Source organism: Neovison vison, chromosome 9, assembly GCF_020171115.1.
Source record: "Neovison vison isolate M4711 chromosome 9, ASM_NN_V1, whole genome shotgun sequence".
NCBI lineage: Eukaryota > Metazoa > Chordata > Mammalia > Carnivora > Mustelidae > Neogale > Neogale vison.
In genome coordinates, this window is record NC_058099.1 from 35,829,882 (window position 1) to 35,852,380 (window position 22,499).

At 53.4% G+C, this 22,499-nt stretch overlaps 1 protein-coding gene across 2 annotated transcripts in view; it reads left to right on the forward strand.

Annotated features, from left to right (window-relative positions):
• Positions 1–5: 5 nt before the first annotated feature.
• Positions 6–22,499, forward strand: part of TLN1 (talin 1) — a 32,448-nt gene continuing 9,954 nt past the window's right edge. The window contains exons 1-36 of one of the 2 annotated variants that reach the window (XM_044265387.1): positions 6–386; positions 6,569–6,731; positions 6,963–7,060; positions 7,300–7,429; positions 7,536–7,688; positions 7,945–8,087; positions 8,196–8,323; positions 9,030–9,090; positions 9,714–9,818; positions 10,155–10,310; positions 11,254–11,355; positions 11,512–11,588; positions 11,822–12,002; positions 12,169–12,282; positions 12,399–12,507; positions 12,729–12,937; positions 13,094–13,192; positions 13,591–13,641; positions 14,196–14,363; positions 14,544–14,838; positions 15,411–15,577; positions 16,345–16,473; positions 16,659–16,775; positions 16,877–16,990; positions 17,181–17,315; positions 17,693–17,821; positions 18,425–18,527; positions 18,638–18,846; positions 19,205–19,324; positions 19,522–19,719; positions 19,927–20,066; positions 20,268–20,361; positions 20,466–20,555; positions 20,642–20,764; positions 21,678–21,821; positions 22,282–22,443. In XM_044265387.1, coding sequence (XP_044121322.1) covers positions 6,602–6,731; positions 6,963–7,060; positions 7,300–7,429; positions 7,536–7,688; positions 7,945–8,087; positions 8,196–8,323; positions 9,030–9,090; positions 9,714–9,818; positions 10,155–10,310; positions 11,254–11,355; positions 11,512–11,588; positions 11,822–12,002; positions 12,169–12,282; positions 12,399–12,507; positions 12,729–12,937; positions 13,094–13,192; positions 13,591–13,641; positions 14,196–14,363; positions 14,544–14,838; positions 15,411–15,577; positions 16,345–16,473; positions 16,659–16,775; positions 16,877–16,990; positions 17,181–17,315; positions 17,693–17,821; positions 18,425–18,527; positions 18,638–18,846; positions 19,205–19,324; positions 19,522–19,719; positions 19,927–20,066; positions 20,268–20,361; positions 20,466–20,555; positions 20,642–20,764; positions 21,678–21,821; positions 22,282–22,443 — 4,683 coding nt within the window. In that variant the 5' untranslated portion in view covers positions 6–386; positions 6,569–6,601. The remainder of the gene's footprint in view (positions 387–6,568; positions 6,732–6,962; positions 7,061–7,299; positions 7,430–7,535; positions 7,689–7,944; positions 8,088–8,195; positions 8,324–9,029; positions 9,091–9,713; positions 9,819–10,154; positions 10,311–11,253; positions 11,356–11,511; positions 11,589–11,821; positions 12,003–12,168; positions 12,283–12,398; positions 12,508–12,728; positions 12,938–13,093; positions 13,193–13,590; positions 13,642–14,195; positions 14,364–14,543; positions 14,839–15,410; positions 15,578–16,344; positions 16,474–16,658; positions 16,776–16,876; positions 16,991–17,180; positions 17,316–17,692; positions 17,822–18,424; positions 18,528–18,637; positions 18,847–19,204; positions 19,325–19,521; positions 19,720–19,926; positions 20,067–20,267; positions 20,362–20,465; positions 20,556–20,641; positions 20,765–21,677; positions 21,822–22,281; positions 22,444–22,499) is intronic. The other variant, XM_044265388.1, reaches the window with a different exon arrangement.

Genomic DNA, 22,499 nt, shown 5'->3' on the forward strand with positions numbered 1-22,499 from the left:
CCTCCTCACACCCTAGGGGCGGGCATTCTAGGGGAGGGCTCTGCCTCGGCCCCGGGCTGAAAAAGGGAAGGGTTAGAGACTAAAAGGGAACTCGGGCGCCGTTCGAGCGTTTGCTCCGGATTGTGCCGCACCCTTGCTTCCTGCCGGGGAGGGGCAGCCCGTCTGAGGCCGGCTCCCGAGCATCGAGTGCCGCGGCCAGAGCAGCTTCCTGCTGCCCCCGCAACCATAGAGCGCGGGCCCAGGGCGCCGCCCGCGGGTGGGGGACGTTCCGCGGACGGAAGTGCCCGAGAGAGTGTCGAAGGGAGGGCGAGGCCGGAGCCCGATTGCCACCGGGAGAACGAGCGGGTTAGCGGGCCGGCGGGCGGGGCACGAGCCGGGCAGCGCAGGTAGGCCGGACTCGGCCGAGCCGGAGTCTCAGGGTGGGGCCGCGAGGCCGGACCCGGGAAGCTGGCGGGCGGGCGAGCGGGCGGGCGGGGCCCCCTCTGACTCTCCTGCGTCTCCTGCTTCGGGTCCTGTTGGAGAGGTCAGAGTCCAGTGTATCTCGGCTTGGGATCGGAGTTAAGTAGGGCGTTTTAAGGGAGCCAGGCCCTTCCTGGGATCAGTCCTCTGTCTGGAATAGTTTTGGGGAGGGCGAGATGTGGGTGGCAGTGAGGCGCAGGGCGGGGATCGGGTTTGAGGTTAGCTGATAGCGGGTATGTGGGTAGGAAAGCTTCGGGTGAGTTTGGGATTAGGTATAGTTGGGTTTAGGAATCAAGGTTAGTTTAAGGAGTTATAAAGCCGGAGTTGGAAATTTAGAGTGACTGGCGTGAGTCAGGTCTGTTTTATGTAGGTGAAGTCTGGATTAAGTCATTGTGGAGTTTTTTGGTGGGTTTTTGGTTTTTGGTTTTTTGGTTTTTTCTGGCCAAGGTAAGTGAAAGGTGGGATTCAGGGCCGAGTCAACACAGGAATTAAATTAGAAGTCTAGTTTTAGGGATTAGAGAACATTAGCATGGTACTAGGGATAAATACCAAAGGGATGGGTCAGGAGCCAAGTGACAAAGGAGTTTCAGGCTTAGAGATCAATATTTAAGGTTAAGGTCAGGGAATTTGGTGCTGGAAGTAAAAATTAGATCAATATTATTGATCAAGGATTGGGTACGGTGTCTGTTAGGAAAGGGATGAATGTCAAAGCCAGTATTGGGAAACAGGAAACAAACTAGGGTCAGGGTTAATGTTAAGAATTAGGGTTAGTTTTAGGGGCACGTAGGTGGCTTAGTGGGTTAAGCCTCTCCCTTTGGTTCCTGTCATGATCTCAGGGTTCTGGGATCAAGCCCCACATCAGGCTCTCGTCCTCCACCCACCCCCACCCCCGACCTGCCTCTCTAATAAATAAAATCTTTTTTTAAAAAAGAATTAGGGTTAGTTTTAGGAGGGGGTTATGGTTGAGGTTCGGATAGTTGGCCTCTGATAGATAAAATTTAAGAGATTGGTAGCAGGTAGGTGCACTCCTTTTGTGGGGAGGTCTCATTGCTACATAGTTTCAGTGGTTCTCTAGCCCAGAGATATGGTAAACTAATTTCACATTAGGGTTCTGGACTTCACTAGAATTGCAGGTATCTGGGATTCCAGCTTCTTTATTTTGCTGTCTAAATCCAGTGCTCTTGCTGTGGTCACCACAGTTTAGGGACAGTGGTTTCTGGACTGTTACTTACAAGATAGGAAGTAGGAATAGGCCTGGAACCCAGGAGATGTACAAGGCCTAGTCACAAGTGGGGGACTATTTAGGGAGAAGGGACTGTGATTAAGGGGAGGCTGACCATGAAAACATTGTTGCCATGGGAGAAAGAAATGACTGAATCCTCTGAAAGTTCAGCCCTACTGCCTCCCAGTTCCCTCCTTCTCTGGTTATTAAGTCCTCTCTCCAGCTCTCCTCCCTGGCCCTGCAGTTCACATCCTCCCCGCATACCCCTTTCCTCAAGCACAATCCTGCATACAGAGTTCTCCCCTCACCTGTAACTTCTTTCATACTTGTTCTTCTTGCCAGTGGTTCCCAGCTGCAGTTCTGCCTCCCTTTCTGTCCCTGATAGTGCACCTCCTACCATATTTTGCCCTCCCAGATCTGAGCTTTCACATCATCTTAAAGCACTCTTCCACACTTTCCCCACTTACCCACCCGCACACCTCCTGGTCATCTGCTGAATACCCTACCCAAAGCCTAACATAACTGTCAAGTACCTGCAGGCCCTGCTGTGTGCAGCCCCTGGCTCTAAGCCTTCTTAATTTCTTGGTCCAGTTGTAGATCCCCTTCCCCCACTCCCCAAACAGAAAAGAGGAAATGAGACCCAAAGAGGAAACTGGGTCTTGCTGATCCCACGCCCAGCCAGGCCACTGACCACACCCCCATTTCACTCCCAGCCTGACCCTGCCACTGACCACAGCACTATCCCCTACTCAGTGTGACCCAGCTGCTGGTTGTGCCCCAGACCCACCCCACCCCCACCAACTCTGCTTATATACTGCCACCATCCCATCGCTCTCCCCCCACCACCATCCTAGCCTTATTTAGGCATTGACCACAGCCCCATCTCTTCTCAGTCTCCTGCAGCCTAATCTGACCTCTGACCTCACTCTGTCATTCCCTGTCTTGTAATTATTTTTTCCCTTCGCCTAGCCTGATTCGGTGACTGATCATAGATGTATTTTTCCTACCACCGTCTTCCCCAGCCTTCTTCCCCATTTCTAGTTCGATACAGTCACTAACCGCATCCCTTCTGCCGCTACTGGTGCTAACCCCATCCCCATCCCCTGTGCCCCAGAGCCTCATCTTCATATACCCAGCTCGGCCCAATCCTGGCGTTCTCCCCTTCCCAATTCCTTAGTAAACTCAAGCCACCCTAGCCACTGAATGGCCACTGATGACAGAAGCTGTGGGACTTCAGTCTGACTTTGGGCCCTGGTCCCTGAAGGTTGACAAGACAAACTGTCATCAGGTCCTGACAGTTCTACCTCTTCAAACTACAAATGAGCAACGTCCTCCTCTCCACCTTTCTAACTACTGTCATCACTTCTCCTTTGTGCTAATGCAGTGTCTTTCTGACCTATCTCCAAGGTAACTGCCAGAATTATTTTCCAGAATCTAGTTCTGGTTATGTCCCTTTTCTGCTCAAAACCTCCCTTGGCCTCATGGTGCCCTCCAGTATGTAAAATACTCCTTCCTCTCTAGTCCTCCCCTGCCTTTCCACCCTGACCTGACTACTCTGACCTGACTTCCCCGTCGCTGCTCCCTTGCAGGTATCCTGTGCTTCCGCCAGCCCACCTGCTCACTTCCCTGAATGCTCCTCCGTGATTTCCTGCTCCTCCACCTTTGCTTATGCTCTTCTTTCTGCCTGGAATGCTACCCCTGACTCACCTCCGGCTGGCGTAGTGGAGACAGCTTGGGCTTTGGAGTCAGAGATATGGGTTCGGAACCTGGCTTCACAACTTATTAGCTGTATGACTTTGGAGAAGTTTCTTGAATAAGTATTTAACATCTTTGCGGCTCAGTTTTCTAATCTGTAAAAATGGGTACAATGATACTTATCTTGCCGGGTTATTGTAAAGATGAAATGAAATTATGTATACAAAGAAATTGACATATCATCAATAAAAGGTAATCCTTACGATTTTTATTATCTTTATTTTAAAGTCCTAACTTCAGATGACACTTAAAACAGAGACTTTTCGGTCCCTATTCTGTAACCTAAAGGGATCTCTCCCCTGAACACACACATCTTGACTCTGACCACATCCTGCCCTGTATTATAATTCTGTATTTGGCTTACTCACTCAACTAACCAGGAGCCCCTTGAAAGCGAAGGCGAGGGTTTGCTCTTCTTGCTTCCCAGTCACTGAGAGTTTGGCTCAGGGCCTTTTTCACAACAGACCCTCAGAAATGCTTGTTGGATGAATGGAGGGAGAATGTGTAATGGGAAGAGAGATGTTGGGGCAAGTTGTTCTCCTACGGACAGAGGTGTGTTTGTGGGGAAGCTGTGTGCGTGGGACAGGGTCTTTATGGGAAGATAATGTGGTTGTGATAGGGTCTGTGTAAGGGACTGCATGTTTGAGATAACGTGTATGTGGAGACAGTATTCGTAGTAGCTTTGTGGTAAAGAGCTCTGTGCATAGACAGGGGTGCAGTTGGAGAGAATGGATATGTATAGATAGGTGTAGGTGGTAAGGGGCTATGTCAGGGGAGATCAGTCAGCTGCCCAGTCCAGCCCGAAATGAGCCTCTAGCAGCCTGAGGCCGGATATGTCAGTCTCACCCACAACCACCACCCCCCTTCACCACCCCCCTCCCCCCCCCCCCCCCCCCCCGCGGTTGCGGACTCAGAGGCCAAATTTGGTAACAGACTGAGGGTTACTCCCCCCAACCCTCATACATTCTGACTTTGTCTTCAGGTTTCTTTCTCCCTTGTCCCTTTCTGTAGCTCCCTGTCTTTCTGCAGCTCCCCTTTGTGGGTATCTGTTCTGACTGTATTTCCATGTGCCCCAAATTCTTTACCCCCCCCCAGTATACTTACATTCCATTCCTTGCTAGGATTTGACCTCTTGTCCTCCACCACCCCCCCCAATTGCCCAACTCCTCTGGAATGCATCTCAGGAATGTCTTGAGGGAGGAGGAGTTCCCTGGGAGAGGGATGGGGGGGGGCATTGTTGCTGTTTCATAAAACATGGTGGGAAAGGGAGCAAAGTTCTCAGGCCAGAGGAGGAACTGGATGGCTTCTCCCCATACTTCCAAGGGGCTTGTTCTGTGCCCTCATCACCCTCTCACTTCTCAATTCCTTTTCCTCCTTCACCATCTTGTAGCTATGTGGGTGTCCACTCAGGACCAGCCTGGGAGTAAGGGTAGGCATGACTCATCTCCCTTATCGGGGTCTCACCAGAGGTTTCCGTGCTTGAAGAAGAAGGGGGTGTCCATATGTCCGGAGGAAGTGGGGGAGACGTGCCATTTCAGCTTAGGGTGGAGGGTCCTTTCAGTCCTGCCCTCAGCTCCTCCGACTCCTCCACTTCGCTGACCCTCCAGCCCTCCAGCAGCCCCACAGCCAGGTCTGTCAAGCTACTGGGAGAGGTAGCTGAGGAATGGGGGAGGTGGGCAGAGAGCTGAGGAGACTGGCAGGGTCCTCGCTTGTTTGGAAATAAAGATAGCAAGCTGTGGTTTCTTGTGAGACTCTGGACTGTTTATAAGGTCAGAATGGTCTCTCAGATCCCTGCTCCACACCTTTCCCACATATACCTGTCTCCTGTTTCTAGATTTTTCAGTCTCCACCTCATCCTTCCTAATCTCTTCACCGTCCAAAAACCTATCCCTTCCCAACTTCCCTGGTTCTGGCTTCTGTATCCCAGCACTCCTACCTGTTTCTAACCTAACCCCAGTTGTCTGTTTCCCCACTTGGGGTTTGCTGCTTGCCAGGAGGGGAATGAGCAGCCCGAATTTGCTCATTCTCTCAGTTGAGAGGAACCAATCCCTGTACCAAACTGGGTCACATCATCAGCTGCCAGGCAGACTTGTCTTCTTGTCCCCCTGGGTGCCACCTGCCACCTGCAAGGGTTCCTCCAGCCTGCTGAGAGGTGCCAAGGAGGGTGGGGGAGGTCAGGGTAGGACTGATATCTCGAGGTGCCCTGAAAACACCATCAAGGGAGGCAGTAAGACAGGGGGCAGAGCTTGAGAAGGGCTTACCGAAGACTGAAGAGCATGAGACCAGTTGTCGTGAGGACTGGGTATTCACTTGGTGACTTGGAGCAAGGACCAAGTTAGAGAGACTGAGCTCCTCCTCTGATCTGCCTTGAAACTATCCAACCTGCCCCACCATGTCTGATATCCATTCTGCAAAACTGAGAAGGTGACTGGGTAATTTCTGAGATCCATTTGGATTAGAGAATCATCATTCTAGTTTGACTGCCAGGAAAGCCAGACGCAGGGCCAGGCTCCCTGGGAAGGACCCTCCCTCTCCAGTTAGACGGTGCAAGCTGCCGGTGTTTCGCCTCCCTGCCCAGCTAGCTGGAGTCGGTGTTTGCAGGCTTCAGGATCTCTTGGGAATTACCTAATATAACGTCCTCATTTCGTAGAGAAGGAGGCTAAAGCTGTCAGAGGGGAGGTCACATGATGAATCAGGGAAGAGCTCTGAAAATCCCAGACAGGAAAAAGCCAGTAAGACCTAGTGAGAGACAAAGAGAGAACAAGACTAAACTAAGAAAAGATGAAAACAAGGCAGAGGCAAGGCTGGGAGAAGAGCAAGGTAGGGGCCAAGAGAGAGACGCTTGGCACACAGAAGGGAGGCACAGATTCTAGTGGTAGGGACAGGATGGTGTCTTCCGGGAACACTGCATTGCAGACCAGACTTATACCTAACCACTCTTAGGAGGTTAGGATTGGTTTTTTTGGTATAAATAATTTTTCCATCTTTAAAATGTTTAAATAAAACAAAATAACCACGTTACTCTTTGCTCTGGTGGGTCCCTTTCAAAAACACCCCTCCCTGGGGCTCCATCTGGGGGACCTCCTGTCCTCTAATGCGGATGTGTGCTAATGCGCTGATGCCACGGGCCAGGTAGAGACAGGCTGGAGAGGAGAAGCTGCCACCATGGTTGCGCTTTCGCTGAAGATCAGCATTGGGAACGTGGTGAAGACGATGCAGTTTGAGCCGTCCACCATGGTGTATGATGCCTGTCGCATCATTCGTGAGCGCATCCCAGAGGCCCTGGCTGGCCCTCGTGAGTTTGAGTACCCTGGTGGCGGGGGTGGGAGTCTTCCATCCCTCCTTTTTCCCCGGGCTCTTGATTTTAAGGGATGAACTCAAGGCTACTCATCCCTCAAGCGTGTGCTCCCTGGTTCCTTTTCTCCCCCTTAAGCCCTCAGTCTCTGGGGAAATAGTAAGGGAACCATGCAGCCATTCAGCAACACTGGGGTCCTCGTAGTCTGAGGTGACCCATCCTCTCTTTTAGCCAGCGACTTTGGGCTCTTCCTGTCAGATGAAGACCCCAAAAAAGGTATATGGCTGGAGGCCGGGAAAGCCTTGGATTACTACATGCTCCGAAATGGGGTGAGTATCCCTTCATCAAGGACCATCAACATCCCCTCCTCTACCTCCTGTTTCAGCACCCATGTCTGTTGTCCCTGAACCTCTCCAGGCTTTCTATCCCAGGCAGTCAAAATAACCTGCTTTTTGAGTGAGCCACCGTAGTGTTGCTTTTAGTAATCTACTTGCCTCTCCTCTGGAGGAGAAAGGAAGTAATACCTCTGGCTTCAAGGGGGCCCCTCCTCCTGTTCCCGCCCCACCAGGACACCATGGAGTACAGGAAGAAACAGAGGCCCCTGAAAATCCGTATGCTCGACGGAACCGTGAAGACTATCATGGTGGATGACTCTAAGACTGTCACCGACATGCTCATGACCATCTGTGCCCGCATTGGTAAGGGGTCTTGGGGGTGCTGAGGGCACAGGAATGGAGGCTTCCGCTCCGCTAGAGAACACAGATGTGGTGCCTGGGGTGCCACCAACCCCTCCCCCTCCCCCAGGCATCACCAACCATGATGAATATTCGCTGGTGCGAGAGCTAATGGAAGAGAAAAAGGAGGAGGTGACAGGGACCTTACGGAAGGACAAGACACTGCTGCGAGATGAAAAGAAGATGGAGAAACTAAAGCAGAAGTTGCACACAGATGATGAGCGTAAGCAGAAATCAAAAAAAGAGGGCCCTGGAAATGGTCGGGGTCGGGGGAGTGGTGGGGGGGGCGCTGTTCATTGATTAGTTATGGAGAATCTGCTTTTGCGAGGCGCCATTTGAGATGCAGGCTGCGTCAGTAATAAAACAAAGTCTTACGCTCATGGAACTTCTCGGTGAGAGAAGGTAGGAGATGAAGAGCAAAGAGCAGACCAGGCAGGTGCCCTAGGGGCTTGGCATTGAGGGGACTGTGTGTGTCTCAGTGAACTGGCTGGACCATGGCCGCACGCTGAGGGAACAGGGAGTAGAGGAGCACGAGACGCTTCTGCTGCGGAGGAAGTTCTTCTACTCAGACCAGAATGTGGACTCCCGGGACCCCGTACAGCTGAACCTTCTTTATGTGCAGGTGTGGAGAGGATTTGCCTGGGGTAGGGGAGGTAGGGAGAGGCGGTGGAAGCACAGGGAGGGGTATCCCCACACCCACACCCAACACCCATCGCCTTGTGTTCTCCAGGCACGAGATGACATCCTCAATGGCTCCCACCCTGTCTCCTTCGACAAGGCCTGTGAGTTTGCTGGCTTCCAGTGCCAGATCCAGTTTGGGCCCCACAATGAGCAGAAGCACAAGGCTGGCTTCCTCGAGTGAGTGACCCACATCCCACACCCTGTCAGGGCTCAGGACTCACTGGGCCCAACAGCTCTGCCCCCCTCCCAGGCTTTCTCTCTCTGTTCTTCCAATGCACCAGAGTTTGACCCACACGGGTCCCTTTTTTTGCTGCCGTCAGCTGTTTGTCTCCTTGCTGGCCCCATGTGGAACACGAACGTAACCCAGAATCTCTGCCTCTGCCCCACACCTCTCAAGCAAGCATGTAGCCTCTCTGAGATTATTTGAAGAATTTTACTGTAGCAGCCAGAGGAAAACAGAACATTTCTCCTCATAGGGAACATAGAAAGCTTCACGAGTCTCATCCACCAATAGTCCTCAGGATGTGGAGAGCGCAGCATGGCTTGCTTGGCTTCCTCCATGCATGGTCATCCTTCTCCTGAACTCCTTCTGCTCTTGGTTCCCTGCTGGAGTGCTCTAGACCCTCTTTCCCTCAGGGACGGAGCCTGCAACTCAGGTTTCCCCAGTCCCTCTCCCTGTAGGGAGAGACATGGGCTGCACTTAAGAGCTCATGCTAGGCCTTCTCGACTTCATGAATAATCCCAACTCTATTCCCTTGAGCCTTCCTTCTCCCCAAAGATAACACTGTCCTAGACATTTCCTCACACCCCCAGGCCTACAGTCCATGGCCCACATATCCCTGATGCTGTCCACTACATGCTGACCCTCCCTTTTCTGGTGTAGCCTGAAGGACTTCCTGCCCAAGGAGTATGTGAAGCAGAAGGGAGAGCGTAAGATCTTCCAGGTGAATGGGGGTCGGGGAAAGTGCTGGGGATGCCCTGGGAGCTTTGCTGCTTAATCCTACTGACTGAATGGACCCTGCCCCTTCTTTGTCTCCTCCCACCCGGGTTCCACCCACCAAGCTGCTCTTCCACCTCTCCTGTGCTGAGAAAGCCAAAGACCTGGGCCCCATCACTGCATTTGCTGTGGAATTCAATTCAATATTCTTGTTTTCTTTTCTTTGCCTCTAACATGAGATGACAGTACCTTTCCTGGGTAGGACTGATAGGAGAATCAAATGAGATAGTATGCTTCAAATTACTGTGAAAAGTATATCTTTGTACAAATGTGTTATCCCCACTTCTTGAATACTCAACCAAAAAGCGATCTATTTGACCTTCTACTTCTTATCTGTTTGTTTCCAGAACATCTGCAAGTTCTTTAACTGTATCCCCTGAATTCCCGCTTCTGCGTATTCTTCATCAGCCCCCCCAGTCCGTCACCCTCTCATTTCTCATATCCTGCACCCCCTAACCTTTCCTGTGTCCCCCATAATACGCTTTCATTGTAGTTAATGTCACAACTCCTTGTCTGTAACACTGTCCGCCCACATTCTGCTAAACGTTTTTTCCCGTTTCCTACTCTCAGGCACACAAGAATTGTGGACAGATGAGTGAGATCGAGGCCAAGGTGCGCTACGTGAAGCTAGCCCGTTCTCTCAAGACATATGGTGTCTCCTTCTTTCTTGTCAAGGTGGGCTACAGACCCTTCTCACTGTCCTCCTCAGTCCTGCTCTTTCCTTTCCCCTCAAAGTCTGGCCCTGCCTTTGGTCACATTTTCTATCATCCCTACAAGTCCCGTTCCCTGCCTTGCTCTGACCTTGTGAAAACTTGCCCTGTTGTCAGCCCTCTGCCACCACTTGGCTCCCAATCCTGTGTTTTCCCTTGAGGAGCTTGTCCCAGCTCCATCTAGATACCCAGTTCAGCTCTTCCTGTGCTCCTCAGCAACCCCTTGTGATCCAGATCTGATCTCCTCGTTCACTCACCATGGCCTGTAGCCACAGTACCAATGACAACCTCTGCCTCACAGGAGAAGATGAAAGGAAAGAACAAGCTGGTGCCCAGGCTTCTGGGCATCACTAAGGAGTGTGTGATGCGAGTGGACGAGAAGACCAAGGAGGTGATCCAGGAATGGAGCCTCACCAACATCAAACGCTGGGCTGCCTCTCCCAAGAGCTTCACCCTGGTGAGTCTGGGAGCCCAGAGGGGAAGGCGCTTTGGAATTTCCAGGCAGGGGTAGCTGCAGAGGTCTCTCCCCTCCCTTGGGATAGTGCAGTGTGTGTGACTCCAGAAAAGGAGAATTTTGTAACGATTACAAGACCATGGAGATCAGAGTAGAGGAGAAGCTTTCCTGGAGAATAAGTGATGCTACAGTGAAACTGTCTAAAAAATCAGCAGGACAGGCGCGCATGGGTGGCTCAGTGGGTTAAGCCTCTGCCTTCAGCTCAGGTCATGATCTCAGGGTCCTGGGATCGAACCCCGCATCGGGCTCTCTGCTTGGGCGGGGAGCCTGCCTTCCCCTGACCCCCGCCTGCCTCTCTGCCTACTTGTGATCTCTGTCAAATAAATAAATACAATCTTTTAAAAAAAAAGTCAACAAGACAGAACTGTCACCAGCAAGCTGAGCTTGCAGAATACTTGAGGAGAGGAAAGGAAAAGGTGGTAGAAAGAAAAGATAAGCCTCCTCTCTTTGAGCAGGAACTATATAGTAGTTTCCCCCCCAGCTTTGTATTTTCGTGTGCTGGATGGAAACTGATACCATCTTGATAAAGTGCCCCAGTGAGGGGATGAGAATTTCTTAAAGGCTATTTTTCCATTTTGGATACTAGTGCTAACCCTCAGATGTGGTCAGTGATAAATGTTTGTCTTCCCAATTTTATTATCAGGGGAGAGAAAAGAGATTTCATGGATGGCATGCATGTGAACTATGCAGCACAAAGACTCTTCTCAGAAATAAAGTGTTGCCCTCCAGGGAGGAAAAGAAAGAGGAAATTAAAGGGTGGGCTTCTCCCCAGAGAGCTGTTGGCAGGGAAAGCCCTCGCCAGCTCATCCGTGGGGCTCCCATCCTACCCTTTTCCATCCTGAGTATATGCTGGCTCTCCCACCAAGCCCCCACCTTGTCACCCTAGGATTTCGGGGACTACCAAGATGGCTACTACTCAGTACAGACGACGGAAGGAGAGCAGATCGCACAGCTCATCGCTGGCTACATTGATATCATCCTTAAGAAGGTGCCCACCTCAGCCTTTTCCTTATCTTCCAAGCCAGTCCTTTCAAAGTGGGGCACCAGGTTCTGGAAAAAGGCTGACTAGGGGAAAGAAGAAGCTACCTTTTCCCTGCCTCTCTTTTCTTTAATTGTTGTTCCTTTTTCTTTCCCTTTCCTACAGAAAAAAAGCAAGGATCACTTTGGGCTGGAGGGAGATGAGGAGTCTACTATGCTGGAGGACTCAGTGTCCCCCAAAAAGTACGAAGGGAGCTGGGTTGATCCCATCCATCAGGGGCAGGGATGGCAGGGCCTGACTCCAGCGACTGCTGAGGGGTGGGCAATCCCTAGGACGGTTCTTTAACCAGTCACAGGCTCTCCTAAGACCTCACCTGCCCCACTAGACTCTAGGACCTGCAAAGGTAGTAGAGTTGGGTGGGAAGGGGGTAAGAGCACAGAGTCCTCTGAGTGCTTCCCGGGGTGTCCCCTTCTAGGTCGACAGTGTTGCAGCAGCAGTATAACCGGGTGGGGAAGGTGGAGCACGGCTCTGTGGCCCTGCCCGCTATCATGCGCTCCGGAGCCTCTGGGCCTGAGAATTTCCAGGTGGGCAGCATGCCACCGGCCCAGCAGCAGATCACCAGTGGCCAGATGCACCGAGGACACATGCCCCCTCTGGTAAGAGTATGCTGCCAACAGAGGGCTAAGCCGTTCCTCCACCGTCAGCGGGGCCTAGCCAGGAGCTAGGCAGTCTTTCCCCACATCCTTGTATTCCTTCCCTAGCCTCGAGTTCTTTACCTTCTCTGCCTCTAAGCATTCCATTTCTCCTGCCCTTGTGTTGCAGACATCAGCCCAGCAGGCGCTCACTGGGACCATCAACTCCAGCATGCAGGCCGTGCAGGCTGCCCAGGCCACTCTGGATGACTTTGACACTCTGCCCCCTCTGGGCCAGGATGCTGTGAGTACGGGAGGAAGGAGCGGCTGGAGGTGCTAAGGCTGGGACTCCCTGGAGGGATCGGGGTTGACCAAACCAGGGCAGACCCTGAGCTTTGCTTCTCTGTCTTTCCCTCGCAGGCCTCTAAGGCCTGGCGTAAGAACAAGATGGATGAATCAAAGCACGAGATCCACTCCCAGGTAGATGCCATCACGGCCGGTACTGCCTCTGTGGTGAACCTGACAGCAGGTAAGCTGGGCGCCAGGCTCTCCTTGTGGTGGGGAGGGGGAGGAAGAACGCGTGTGAGCACAAGTGTGATGGCCCTGGGTGGGACCGCACCTTGACTCATGGAAGACACCGTGTGCGTGTACGTCTGTCTCCGGATGTGTGTATGACTAACGCCTCTGACTGTGCACCTCGTCTGGCCTGCCCGCCTCTCACTCATGCTCCTCTCCCTCATCCTCCCTCAGGGGACCCTGCAGAGACAGACTACACAGCGGTGGGCTGTGCGGTCACCACCATCTCCTCCAACCTCACGGAGATGTCCCGCGGCGTGAAGCTGCTGGCGGCGCTGCTGGAGGACGAGGGCGGCAGTGGCCGGCCCCTGCTGCAGGCCGCCAAGGGCCTCGCCGGGGCAGTGTCTGAGCTGCTGCGCAGTGCCCAGCCTGCCAGTGCTGAGGTCAGGGGCCACGGGCTGGCACCAGGGCAGAGAGCCCAAAGGAGAAGGGGGCAGTCCAGGCTGTGGGGTAGAGTTGGGGGACCCATGGGCCTGTAGGACTCAGGTGCATGTGGGCAGGGATTGGGCAGCTTCTGACTGGTGTCCACTCTTCCACAGCCCCGTCAGAACCTGCTGCAAGCAGCTGGGAACGTGGGCCAGGCCAGTGGGGAGCTGTTGCAGCAAATTGGGGAGAGTGATACTGACCCCCACTTCCAGGTTAGTGACTTACCCAACCCCTAGAACATAAGCTTCTTGGAGGTAATCTCTGACCCTGAGTCTAGCTCCTAATCCTGTTCCTACAAATCAACGTCTCAGAGCCAGTCTGAGCCTCTCTTTGCAGGGAATGACACTGGGAACCTCCAGTCCCTTTTTTAGGGGATGAGAATTCAGAATTCCTGAGTCCAAACTAAATCTACTAGTTCACACTTGGCTGATTGATATTTTGTAGCCGCTTGTCATCTTTTCCTTGTCTTCCCCATATATAGCCCTTGTCCCAGCTTAACATGCTGAAACCCCCTCCATGCCACCCTAAGGACACCGTTCCTCTAGCTGCCCCCTTCCCCACCCCATGCCGGTTTCCTCAGCTGACTTGTTATCCTGGATTTCCCATGCAGATATGTGCACCCAGAGGGGCTGGGGCTCGATCTCCCCACGATACCCCCACGGTAACGGCCTCTGGCCTGGGCCTTCCCAGCTTTGTCCTCTCTGAGCCGCATACACTCGCTCTGCACCTCTCCCTCAACCTCCTAGGGGAGCAGAACATGATGGGAGATGGGTAGGCATGTCCAAGGCAGGGCTTAGAAAAATGGGATCAGGGAGGGCTGTACGGGGTCTCGTAATCCAGGGTGACAGTTTCCAACCAAGATTGAGAAGAAATGAAGGAAAGAAGCTGAGGGTAGGAGGGATGCCAAGGGGTACCTCTCTCCATCCCACTGTAACACCGCTGCTCTTCCCTCCCCATCACCATCCGAGTGTATCCGCCTCATGCATTTCTCCCTTTGGTGTAGGCTCTGTTTCTCCTGGTGTAGGTTTGTTCCTAGGTGGGGGTTCTGTCCTACTGGGTGCTCGAGGCAGGGGCTTGGGGTTTCTTCTGGTTGCTTCTGCATATACTGTCCTATGATTGGAGTCAGTGGGAATAATGAAACAGCTTATGCCTCTGAGAAGGGTCCCTGGATCCCAAGCCCGATCTCAAGGCCTGCTGACAGCTGTTTCCTCACAGGACGTACTAATGCAGCTAGCCAAGGCCGTGGCAAGTGCCGCAGCTGCCTTGGTCCTCAAGGCCAAGAGTGTGGCCCAGCGGACAGAGGACTCCGGGCTCCAGACCCAGGTCATTGCTGCAGCAACACAGTGTGCCTTGTCCACCTCTCAGCTGGTGGCCTGTACCAAGGTGAGTCCCACAGGTGGCACTAGCCTGTGCTGCGGGGTGATGGTGCCGCACACCAGAGCCTCTTGCTTCACTTCTTCGGCTCCTCCTTACCTCTCCCAGTGACTGCTGCACACACCACAAACACCCCACCTCGCAACTCCTTTCCACGGCCTTCGTCTCTCACGTGCGGTTTGCCTCCAGGTGGTGGCGCCTACGATCAGCTCACCCGTCTGCCAGGAGCAGCTGGTGGAGGCCGGACGCCTTGTGGCCAAAGCCGTAGAGGGCTGTGTGTCCGCCTCGCAGGCAGCCACAGAGGATGGGCAGCTGCTTCGGGGAGTGGGAGCAGCGGCCACCGCTGTCACCCAGGCCCTGAATGAGCTGCTGCAGCACGTGAAGGCCCATGCCACAGGGGCTGGGCCTGCTGGCCGTTACGACCAGGCCACTGACACCATCCTCACCGTCACCGAGAACATCTTCAGTTCCATGGGTGATGCTGGTAAGGACACCACTCCTGGGAAGACCACAAACCCCTATGAGGCTCCTTGAGCCCAGTGGACATTGCCTTGCAGACCCGCCACCTGCCCCTAAGGACTCAGCACAGTAGGCTAGGTGTTCGGTATCTCTGAAACCTCCAGTTTCTCATCTGTAAAGCAGGAATATGATCCCTGTTCTGCCTTCTTTAGTGCTTTTAGAGAATATGCAGAAGTGTTTACAAACACAGCGGGAAGTTGGAAGGTGGCATTATTAAGAGATAGCCTTCCCCACTCCACCCTACCTGTTCAACCCTAAAAGCCTTCGCAAGAACTATCTTATCTTCTCAAGACTATTTGCTGAAAATAGCCATTATAGACCATCTTCCTTCCCACGAAAGCCCTCCAGGAAATCTCCTTCTCCAAGATCCTAAACTCAAAAAAACCCAGTAACTCCAGGGGAATCACTTCGAGAACCTTTGTGTCTCTTTAACTATTCTCAAGAGCACGGTCTACCTTGTCTGCACCCTTTCCTCCCATCCCTAGCACCCTTGCAGTGTCTCAGGCTTCCTTACCTGACTGTGTCCTGTCCTCTCAGGTGAGATGGTACGACAGGCCCGCATCCTAGCCCAAGCCACCTCTGACCTGGTCAATGCCATCAAGGCCGATGCTGAGGGGGAGAGCGACCTGGAGAATTCCCGAAAGCTATTAAGCGCTGCTAAGATCCTTGCTGATGCCACAGCCAAGATGGTGGAGGCTGCCAAGGTACAAAGCCTTCTGTGCACAATCCCTGACAGACCTGAAAGGAAGTAGAAAGGTCCAGAGGGGTCACCCTTTCCTGATGGAAGAGACCCAGGAAAAGCAGGGAATACATGAGAACAAAGAGAAGCACTCAAGAAGTAAAAGCACCCCAGGCATCCAGTGGATGGCGGCCCAGGCTTCGAGCTAGCGTGCCGCTGCCCCTTTTTCTTCCTCCAAGTCCAAAGTCTGCTGTCCTTACTTTCCCCTACTTTGCTACCCGCTTCCTGGTCTCTCCTGGGAATGCACAGAAGCATTCAGTCCTCAGCAAGGCAGGGGGACACGGACACGGGGTGCAGAAGACTGTCAGGAAGAAGCCAGGAAGCTCTCACACTCCCTGGGCTGTGGCATTCTTCAGCTCGCAGGAGTAACCAGGTCCCCTGATGTGGTTTTTGAGATCCCAGATCTAAATTTTGTCCCTGCCCCATTCCAGAGAGCCCCCCTCACCCCCATTTGCTAGTGGCATCTTGTGGGGAGTAGGGAAAGACACATGGCTCCTTCCCCCAAGAGGGACAGAAGCAATAGTTCCACCTAAAGAGGGTCCAAAGGGAATCCAGGGCCCCCCTACACCTCCCTCTTGCCTACCCGAAGCAGCTCATCTCACCTGCAGTTACGTTTAGCGCGGAGAGTTAGAAATGACTTGAGGAAAATGTTTGAGTCTGGAGGGGTCCGAGCAGAGCTTATTTGGGGTGCACAGGGACAGTGAGTGAGGAGTGTCTTTCCGCTTCTCTCAGGGAGCAGCTGCCCACCCTGACAGTGAGGAGCAGCAGCAGCGGCTGCGGGAAGCGGCTGAGGGGCTGCGCATGGCAACCAACGCGGCTGCTCAGAATGCCATCAAGAAGAAGCTGGTACAGCGCCTAGAGGTGAGGCTGGGAGGGGAACGTGGAGCAAGGGTGTGGGCGCCATGGGAGGAATGAATGACAGTGGGAGGGAGGAACGTACAGAGAGAGACTCGAGCAGTATCTCCTCGTGGGCTAGCACAGCCAGGGTGGGCCAGAGGCCGAGTAGGGCACTGCCTGGGCCTTGTCCTAATACTCTGTCCTCACAGCACGCAGCCAAGCAGGCTGCGGCCTCAGCCACACAGACCATCGCTGCAGCCCAGCACGCAGGCTCCACCCCCAAGGCCTCTGCCGGTCCTCAGCCACTGCTGGTGCAGAGCTGCAAGGTGAGACTCAGTGGGAGGAGGTGAGGAGGTGTGGGAGGAGGGACTCCCCTCCCCACCCCCAGTCTGTGGCAAGGCAACTCTCATGATGTTTTCCCCCACAGGCTGTGGCAGAACAAATTCCATTGCTGGTGCAGGGCGTCCGAGGGAGCCAGGCTCAACCTGACAGTCCCAGTGCTCAGCTGGCCCTCATTGCTGCAAGCCAGAGCTTTCTGCAGGCAAGGCACCCTCTCCCTCCTCTCAGACAAGACCCTTCCCACCCTCTGAGCCCCCAAGATCGCCTACAGTGTAAAGCTCCGCCAATAGGCTCCTTCCTGGATGGAGCCACAACAGTCCGAATGCCCTCACCAGCATCAGTCCGTGTACCCAAGCAGATGGTACATTCATCTGCCTGCTGTTCCCCAACAGCCAGGTGGGAAGATGGTGGCCGCTGCGAAGGCATCAGTGCCAACAATCCAGGACCAGGCTTCGGCCATGCAGCTGAGTCAGTGTGCTAAAAATCTTGGTACCGCCTTGGCAGAACTTCGCACCGCTGCCCAGAAGGTATGGGAGCTGGCGGCTTTGGAAAGTGAGGGGAGGAGCGCCTAGGGCACAGTCAGTTAAGCATGTGACTCTTGATTTTGGCTCAGATCATGATCTCAGGCTCATGAGATCAGGCCCCATGTCAGGCTCCATGCTCAGGGCAAAGTCTGCTTAAGTTTCTCTATCCCTCTCTCCCTCCCTGCCATGTGTGCATGCCTATGTGTATGCTCTCTTTCTCAAATAAGTAAATCTTTAAAAAAAAGAAAGAAAGAAAATGAGGATGGAGTTTTGGGATGATGGGGAGTCTGCAGAACCACCTAAAATGGGTAATTGTGTAACCTGGGGTATCACTGAGACACAGCAGTACCTCCTGTATCCAAAACCCCTTATCATTGTAGGCTCAGGAAGCCTGTGGACCTCTGGAGATGGATTCTGCCCTAAGTGTGGTACAGAATCTAGAGAGAGACCTGCAGGAAGTGAAGGCAGCAGCTCGAGATGGCAAGCTTAAACCCTTACCCGGAGAGACTGTAAGTATTCTTAATACTTTTTGGGTACCTGGGTGGCTCAGTCAGTTAAGCGTCTGCCTTCGGCTCATGTCATGATCCAAAGGTCCTGTGATCGAGCCCTACATCGGGCTCCTTGCTCAGCGGAAAGCTGCTTCTCCCTCTGCCTGCTGCACCCCCTGCTTGTGTACGCTCTCTCACTCTTTCTCTCTGTCAAATAAATAAATAAAATCTTATTAAAAAAAAAAAAAAAAACCCTCATTCTAATTAAACGCTGAGGGTTTTTTCCCCACCTGCACTCCAGAGCTACCCAAAACCTTCATTTAAACTGCCAGCTGGGGGCGCCTGGGTGGCTTAGTGGGTTAAGCCTCTGCTTTCTGCTCAGGTCATGATCTCAGGGTCCTGGGATCGATCGAGTCCCGCATCGGGCTCTCTGCTTGGCAGGGAGCCTGCTTCCTCCTCTCTCTCTCTGCCTACCTCTCTGCCTGCTTGGTCTCTCTCTGTCAAATAAATAAATAAAATCTTTAAAAAATAAAAAATGAATAAACTGCCAGCTGATCCCAACTAGCTTCTCAAGGTCCCATTTCCCAGGTCTTTCTGCCCCTGAGTCTCCCACCTCATCCCTAGATGGAGAAATGTGCCCAGGACCTGGGTAACAGCACCAAAGCAGTGAGCTCTGCGATTGCCCAGCTGCTGGGGGAGGTCGCCCAGGGCAATGAGAATTATGCAGGTATGTGGAGGGGCAGGGGAACAGGAGCTGAAGGAGGGATGGCGCTAACCAAGGAAGCTGTGGGGATTGAAGCCTGGCAGTAAAGGCACCTTTTCCCTTGATCTGCCCAGGGATCGCAGCTCGGGACGTGGCAGGTGGGCTGCGATCCCTGGCCCAGGCCGCTCGGGGTGTAGCTGCCCTGACATCAGATCCTGCAGTGCAGGCCATTGTGCTTGACACCGCCAGCGACGTTCTGGACAAGGCCAGCAGCCTCATCGAGGAAGCAAAAAAGGCAGCCGGCCATCCCGGGGACCCTGAGAGCCAGCAGCGGCTTGCCCAGGTCAGGTCTGGGGAAGAGGCCACTTCCCCCATGGCCCAGCCTGACTGGCGCTGAGTCTCATCCACACTGATAGGCCCCTTCCCAGGTCTGCTCTTGACAACTCCTGTCTGGATTCCATCGTTTCCCTCAGTATTGGGAGGAGGGTCTCAGTCAGCCTGAGGCAGGGGCCTCACTGAGCACTGGGTTCAAGACAGTTTGATCACTATCACTTCACACCTTAACTTCCGCCCCTTTGGCTGCACATCCCCTTCCTTTCCTCTTCACTTTTGGAGGCAGTAGGACATGTCCCCATGAGTGGAGGAGGGGCTCTCCCAAATTTTTTCCATTTTGGCAACACCTGTCTCCTTTTCCACCTCAGGTGGCTAAAGCAGTGACCCAGGCCCTGAACCGCTGTGTCAGCTGCCTGCCTGGCCAGCGAGATGTGGACAATGCCCTGCGAGCAGTGGGAGACGCCAGCAAGCGACTCCTGAGTGACTCAGTAAGAAGACCAAGGGTGTGGGGGCACGTAGGAGCAGAATTCCCAACCCTAGACCTCTCCTTGACCTTGACTTCCCAGATTTACCCTCTTTCAGTACCCGCAGGCTCTGTGCCCACCTCCCAGCACTCCTTGACCAAACTCTCCCTCGCATCGTTCCCCATGCTCACTTCTGACTTCCTGACCTTCTGACCCTGCAGCTTCCCCCCAGCACCGGGACGTTTCAAGAAGCTCAGAGCCGGTTGAATGAGGCTGCTGCTGGGCTGAATCAGGCAGCCACAGAACTGGTACAGGCATCTCGGGGAACCCCCCAGGACCTGGCTCGAGCCTCGGGTCGATTTGGACAGGACTTCAGCACCTTCCTGGAAGCTGGTGTGGAGATGGCTGGACAGGCCCCGGTATGAAAAGGCACAGGGTCTGGCTCAGGTTAGGCGAGCGGTGCCTGTGTGACCGCTCAGTCCTGACCTCTGCCTGCCTCCTTCCTCTCTCCCCCGGCCCCTCCCTAGTCTCTAGCAACATTTGAATGTTTGGGACAGAAGAGCCCCTTTAGAGACAGATAAGAAAGGACTGACTGGACAATGTGTTGACCTTTTCACCTTCAACAGAGCCAGGAGGACCGGGCCCAGGTCGTGTCCAACTTGAAGGGTATCTCTATGTCTTCAAGCAAACTCCTTCTGGCTGCCAAGGCCCTGTCCACAGACCCTGCTGCCCCCAACCTCAAGAGTCAGCTGGCTGCAGCTGCCCGGTAAGTAGGAGCTGGGAAGCCCAGCCCTGCAGTGTTGAAGAGACTGGGGCGGGGGTGGGGGGGAACATTTCATGAGAAGCCCCAGCTTAGGAGTAGTTACACACAGAAGAGAAATAGACACTTCACATGCATAGAGGACCCAAAATTGGGTCCTCTACGATGACCTGTGCCTGCATCCACTCCACTTCCTGTTCCTCCCAGGGCGGTGACCGACAGCATCAACCAGCTCATCACCATGTGCACCCAGCAGGCGCCAGGCCAGAAAGAGTGCGACAATGCCCTGCGGGAACTGGAGGTGGGCACTTGGCAGGCTGAGTGGTGTGGAGGCTGAGGAAGGTATTCTGGATTTAGGCGGGGAAGGAGGTGTCTTGAGTCCTATTTTGTCCTCCCCCTGTACAGACTGTCCGGGAACTCCTAGAGAACCCAGTCCAGCCCATCAATGACATGTCCTACTTCGGCTGCCTAGACAGTGTGATGGAGAACTCAAAGGTAAATGCAGGAAGATGGGGTGAACCGGGGCTCCTCTGCCCCTCTGAGGATAGGAGCAGACTCTTCTGACAGCCTCTGTTCCTCAGGTACTGGGTGAGGCCATGACTGGCATCTCCCAAAACGCCAAGAACGGGAACCTGCCAGAGTTCGGGGAAGCCATCGCCACAGCCTCCAAGGCCCTCTGTGGCTTCACCGAGGCAGCCGCACAGGTTATTCCCTGCGATGGTCCCTGAACCTTCCCCTGCTTTCCCTCCCCCACCTCCTCAACAGCCTGACGCTCCTGTAGATAACCAAGAAGTGATGTATGCAAAACAAGCTCTGTGGAAACAGTTTCTTTCCCCTCCTCAGTGGAGATGTTTGTCAGCAACCACAGAGTACCAGTAGTACTGGTCGCTGTTCCCCCGAACCCCTGGTACCTTGGGCTGCGATGACACCCTCCGGTCACGGGCCCTTGTCCAGCCCTGGCTTTCTTGGTATATGCTGATTAGCATATGCACATCCTTTTTCACAGTCTCTAGTACCAGAGACTACATTTCCAGTTAATTGAGTCACCACTCAGCTTTGCCTTTTTATACAATTATGAAATATAAAATAATCTGTTAGCTGTGAGTATTTAGCTTTTAGTACATGAACCCTTAAGGCAGACCAGCTCGAGAGTTCATCTCAGACTGTTTTCCTGAAAACCTTCTGGCCTGCTCCCCCAGTCTCCATCACCTCCCTTTGCCCTGTTCTGTTGGGTGGCCTGTTCTATATGGTGTGACTTACTTCTGGAAAAGCATAAAGAGGAACAAACAGAGTGACCACGCGTTGAAGTATAAATCAAACCTTCTGATGGTCTTCTAATCATAAAAAATCGTTGGCAGCCAACCCTTACCATGTGGTTTTCCTTTTTTTTCTTTTTTACTCTTTTAACCTTCTGAAATGTTCAAACACATTTAACAAAGCAGGAGAGGTTTTTTCCTTTTTTTGTAGCGTTACTATTATTTGTTAATATACCACCACTCACATAGGACCCTGGCTACCAAACTTACCCCTACTCTCCTTTGTCCCCACTGTCACTAGGCTGTCCACTGAGAGACAGTCTTTCTTCCTCACCCCACCCTCACCCCTCTCTCTCTCCAGGCTGCATATCTGGTGGGGGTCTCTGATCCCAACAGCCAAGCTGGGCAGCAAGGACTGGTGGAGCCCACGCAGTTCGCCCGTGCAAACCAGGCAATTCAGATGGCCTGTCAGAGTCTGGGGGAGCCTGGCTGTACGCAGGCCCAGGTAACTTAAGGGAGCAGGTACTATGGGCAAGACTGTAAAAAGGTGCCTGGCCAGGATGGACTGGCCCAAGAGAGAGTTGTGGGAGATGAGGGGGGTGCATCTCTGACCTTCCACACACAGCTTCTCTGGGGGTGATTGTCTTTTCCTGCCATGTTTCTTGTCACTCTTAGTTACTTTTAAGTTCAGAACTTCTCTGTAGCTGTTTGAGTTCACTCTCTTCCTTACCCTCCTGCAGCTTCTCCATCAGCGTATCTGTCTTCCATCTCCCCCTTCCAACACCCTGTTCATCTTTGGGTATCTCTGTCTCCCAAATCTTCACTTCTCAGGTGACTCTGTCTTTCCTAATTAGACTTCCAGAGGTCTTGCTCTCCCTCCCCCAGCCCTCAGTAGGCTCCCGCCTAGGTGTGTACACTTCCTTCCTGCCCTCAGGGTGGCTCTGCCACATGTCTTGTCTCCACAGGTGCTCTCCGCAGCCACCATCGTGGCCAAACACACCTCTGCGTTGTGTAACAGCTGCCGCCTGGCCTCTGCTCGAACAGCCAATCCTACTGCCAAGCGCCAGTTTGTACAGTCGGCCAAGGAGGTGGCCAATAGCACAGCCAATCTTGTCAAGACTATCAAGGTTGTCCGTTTTTTAAATTCCCAGCCTCCCTCTGACCTGTCCCGTCTCCTGTCCCC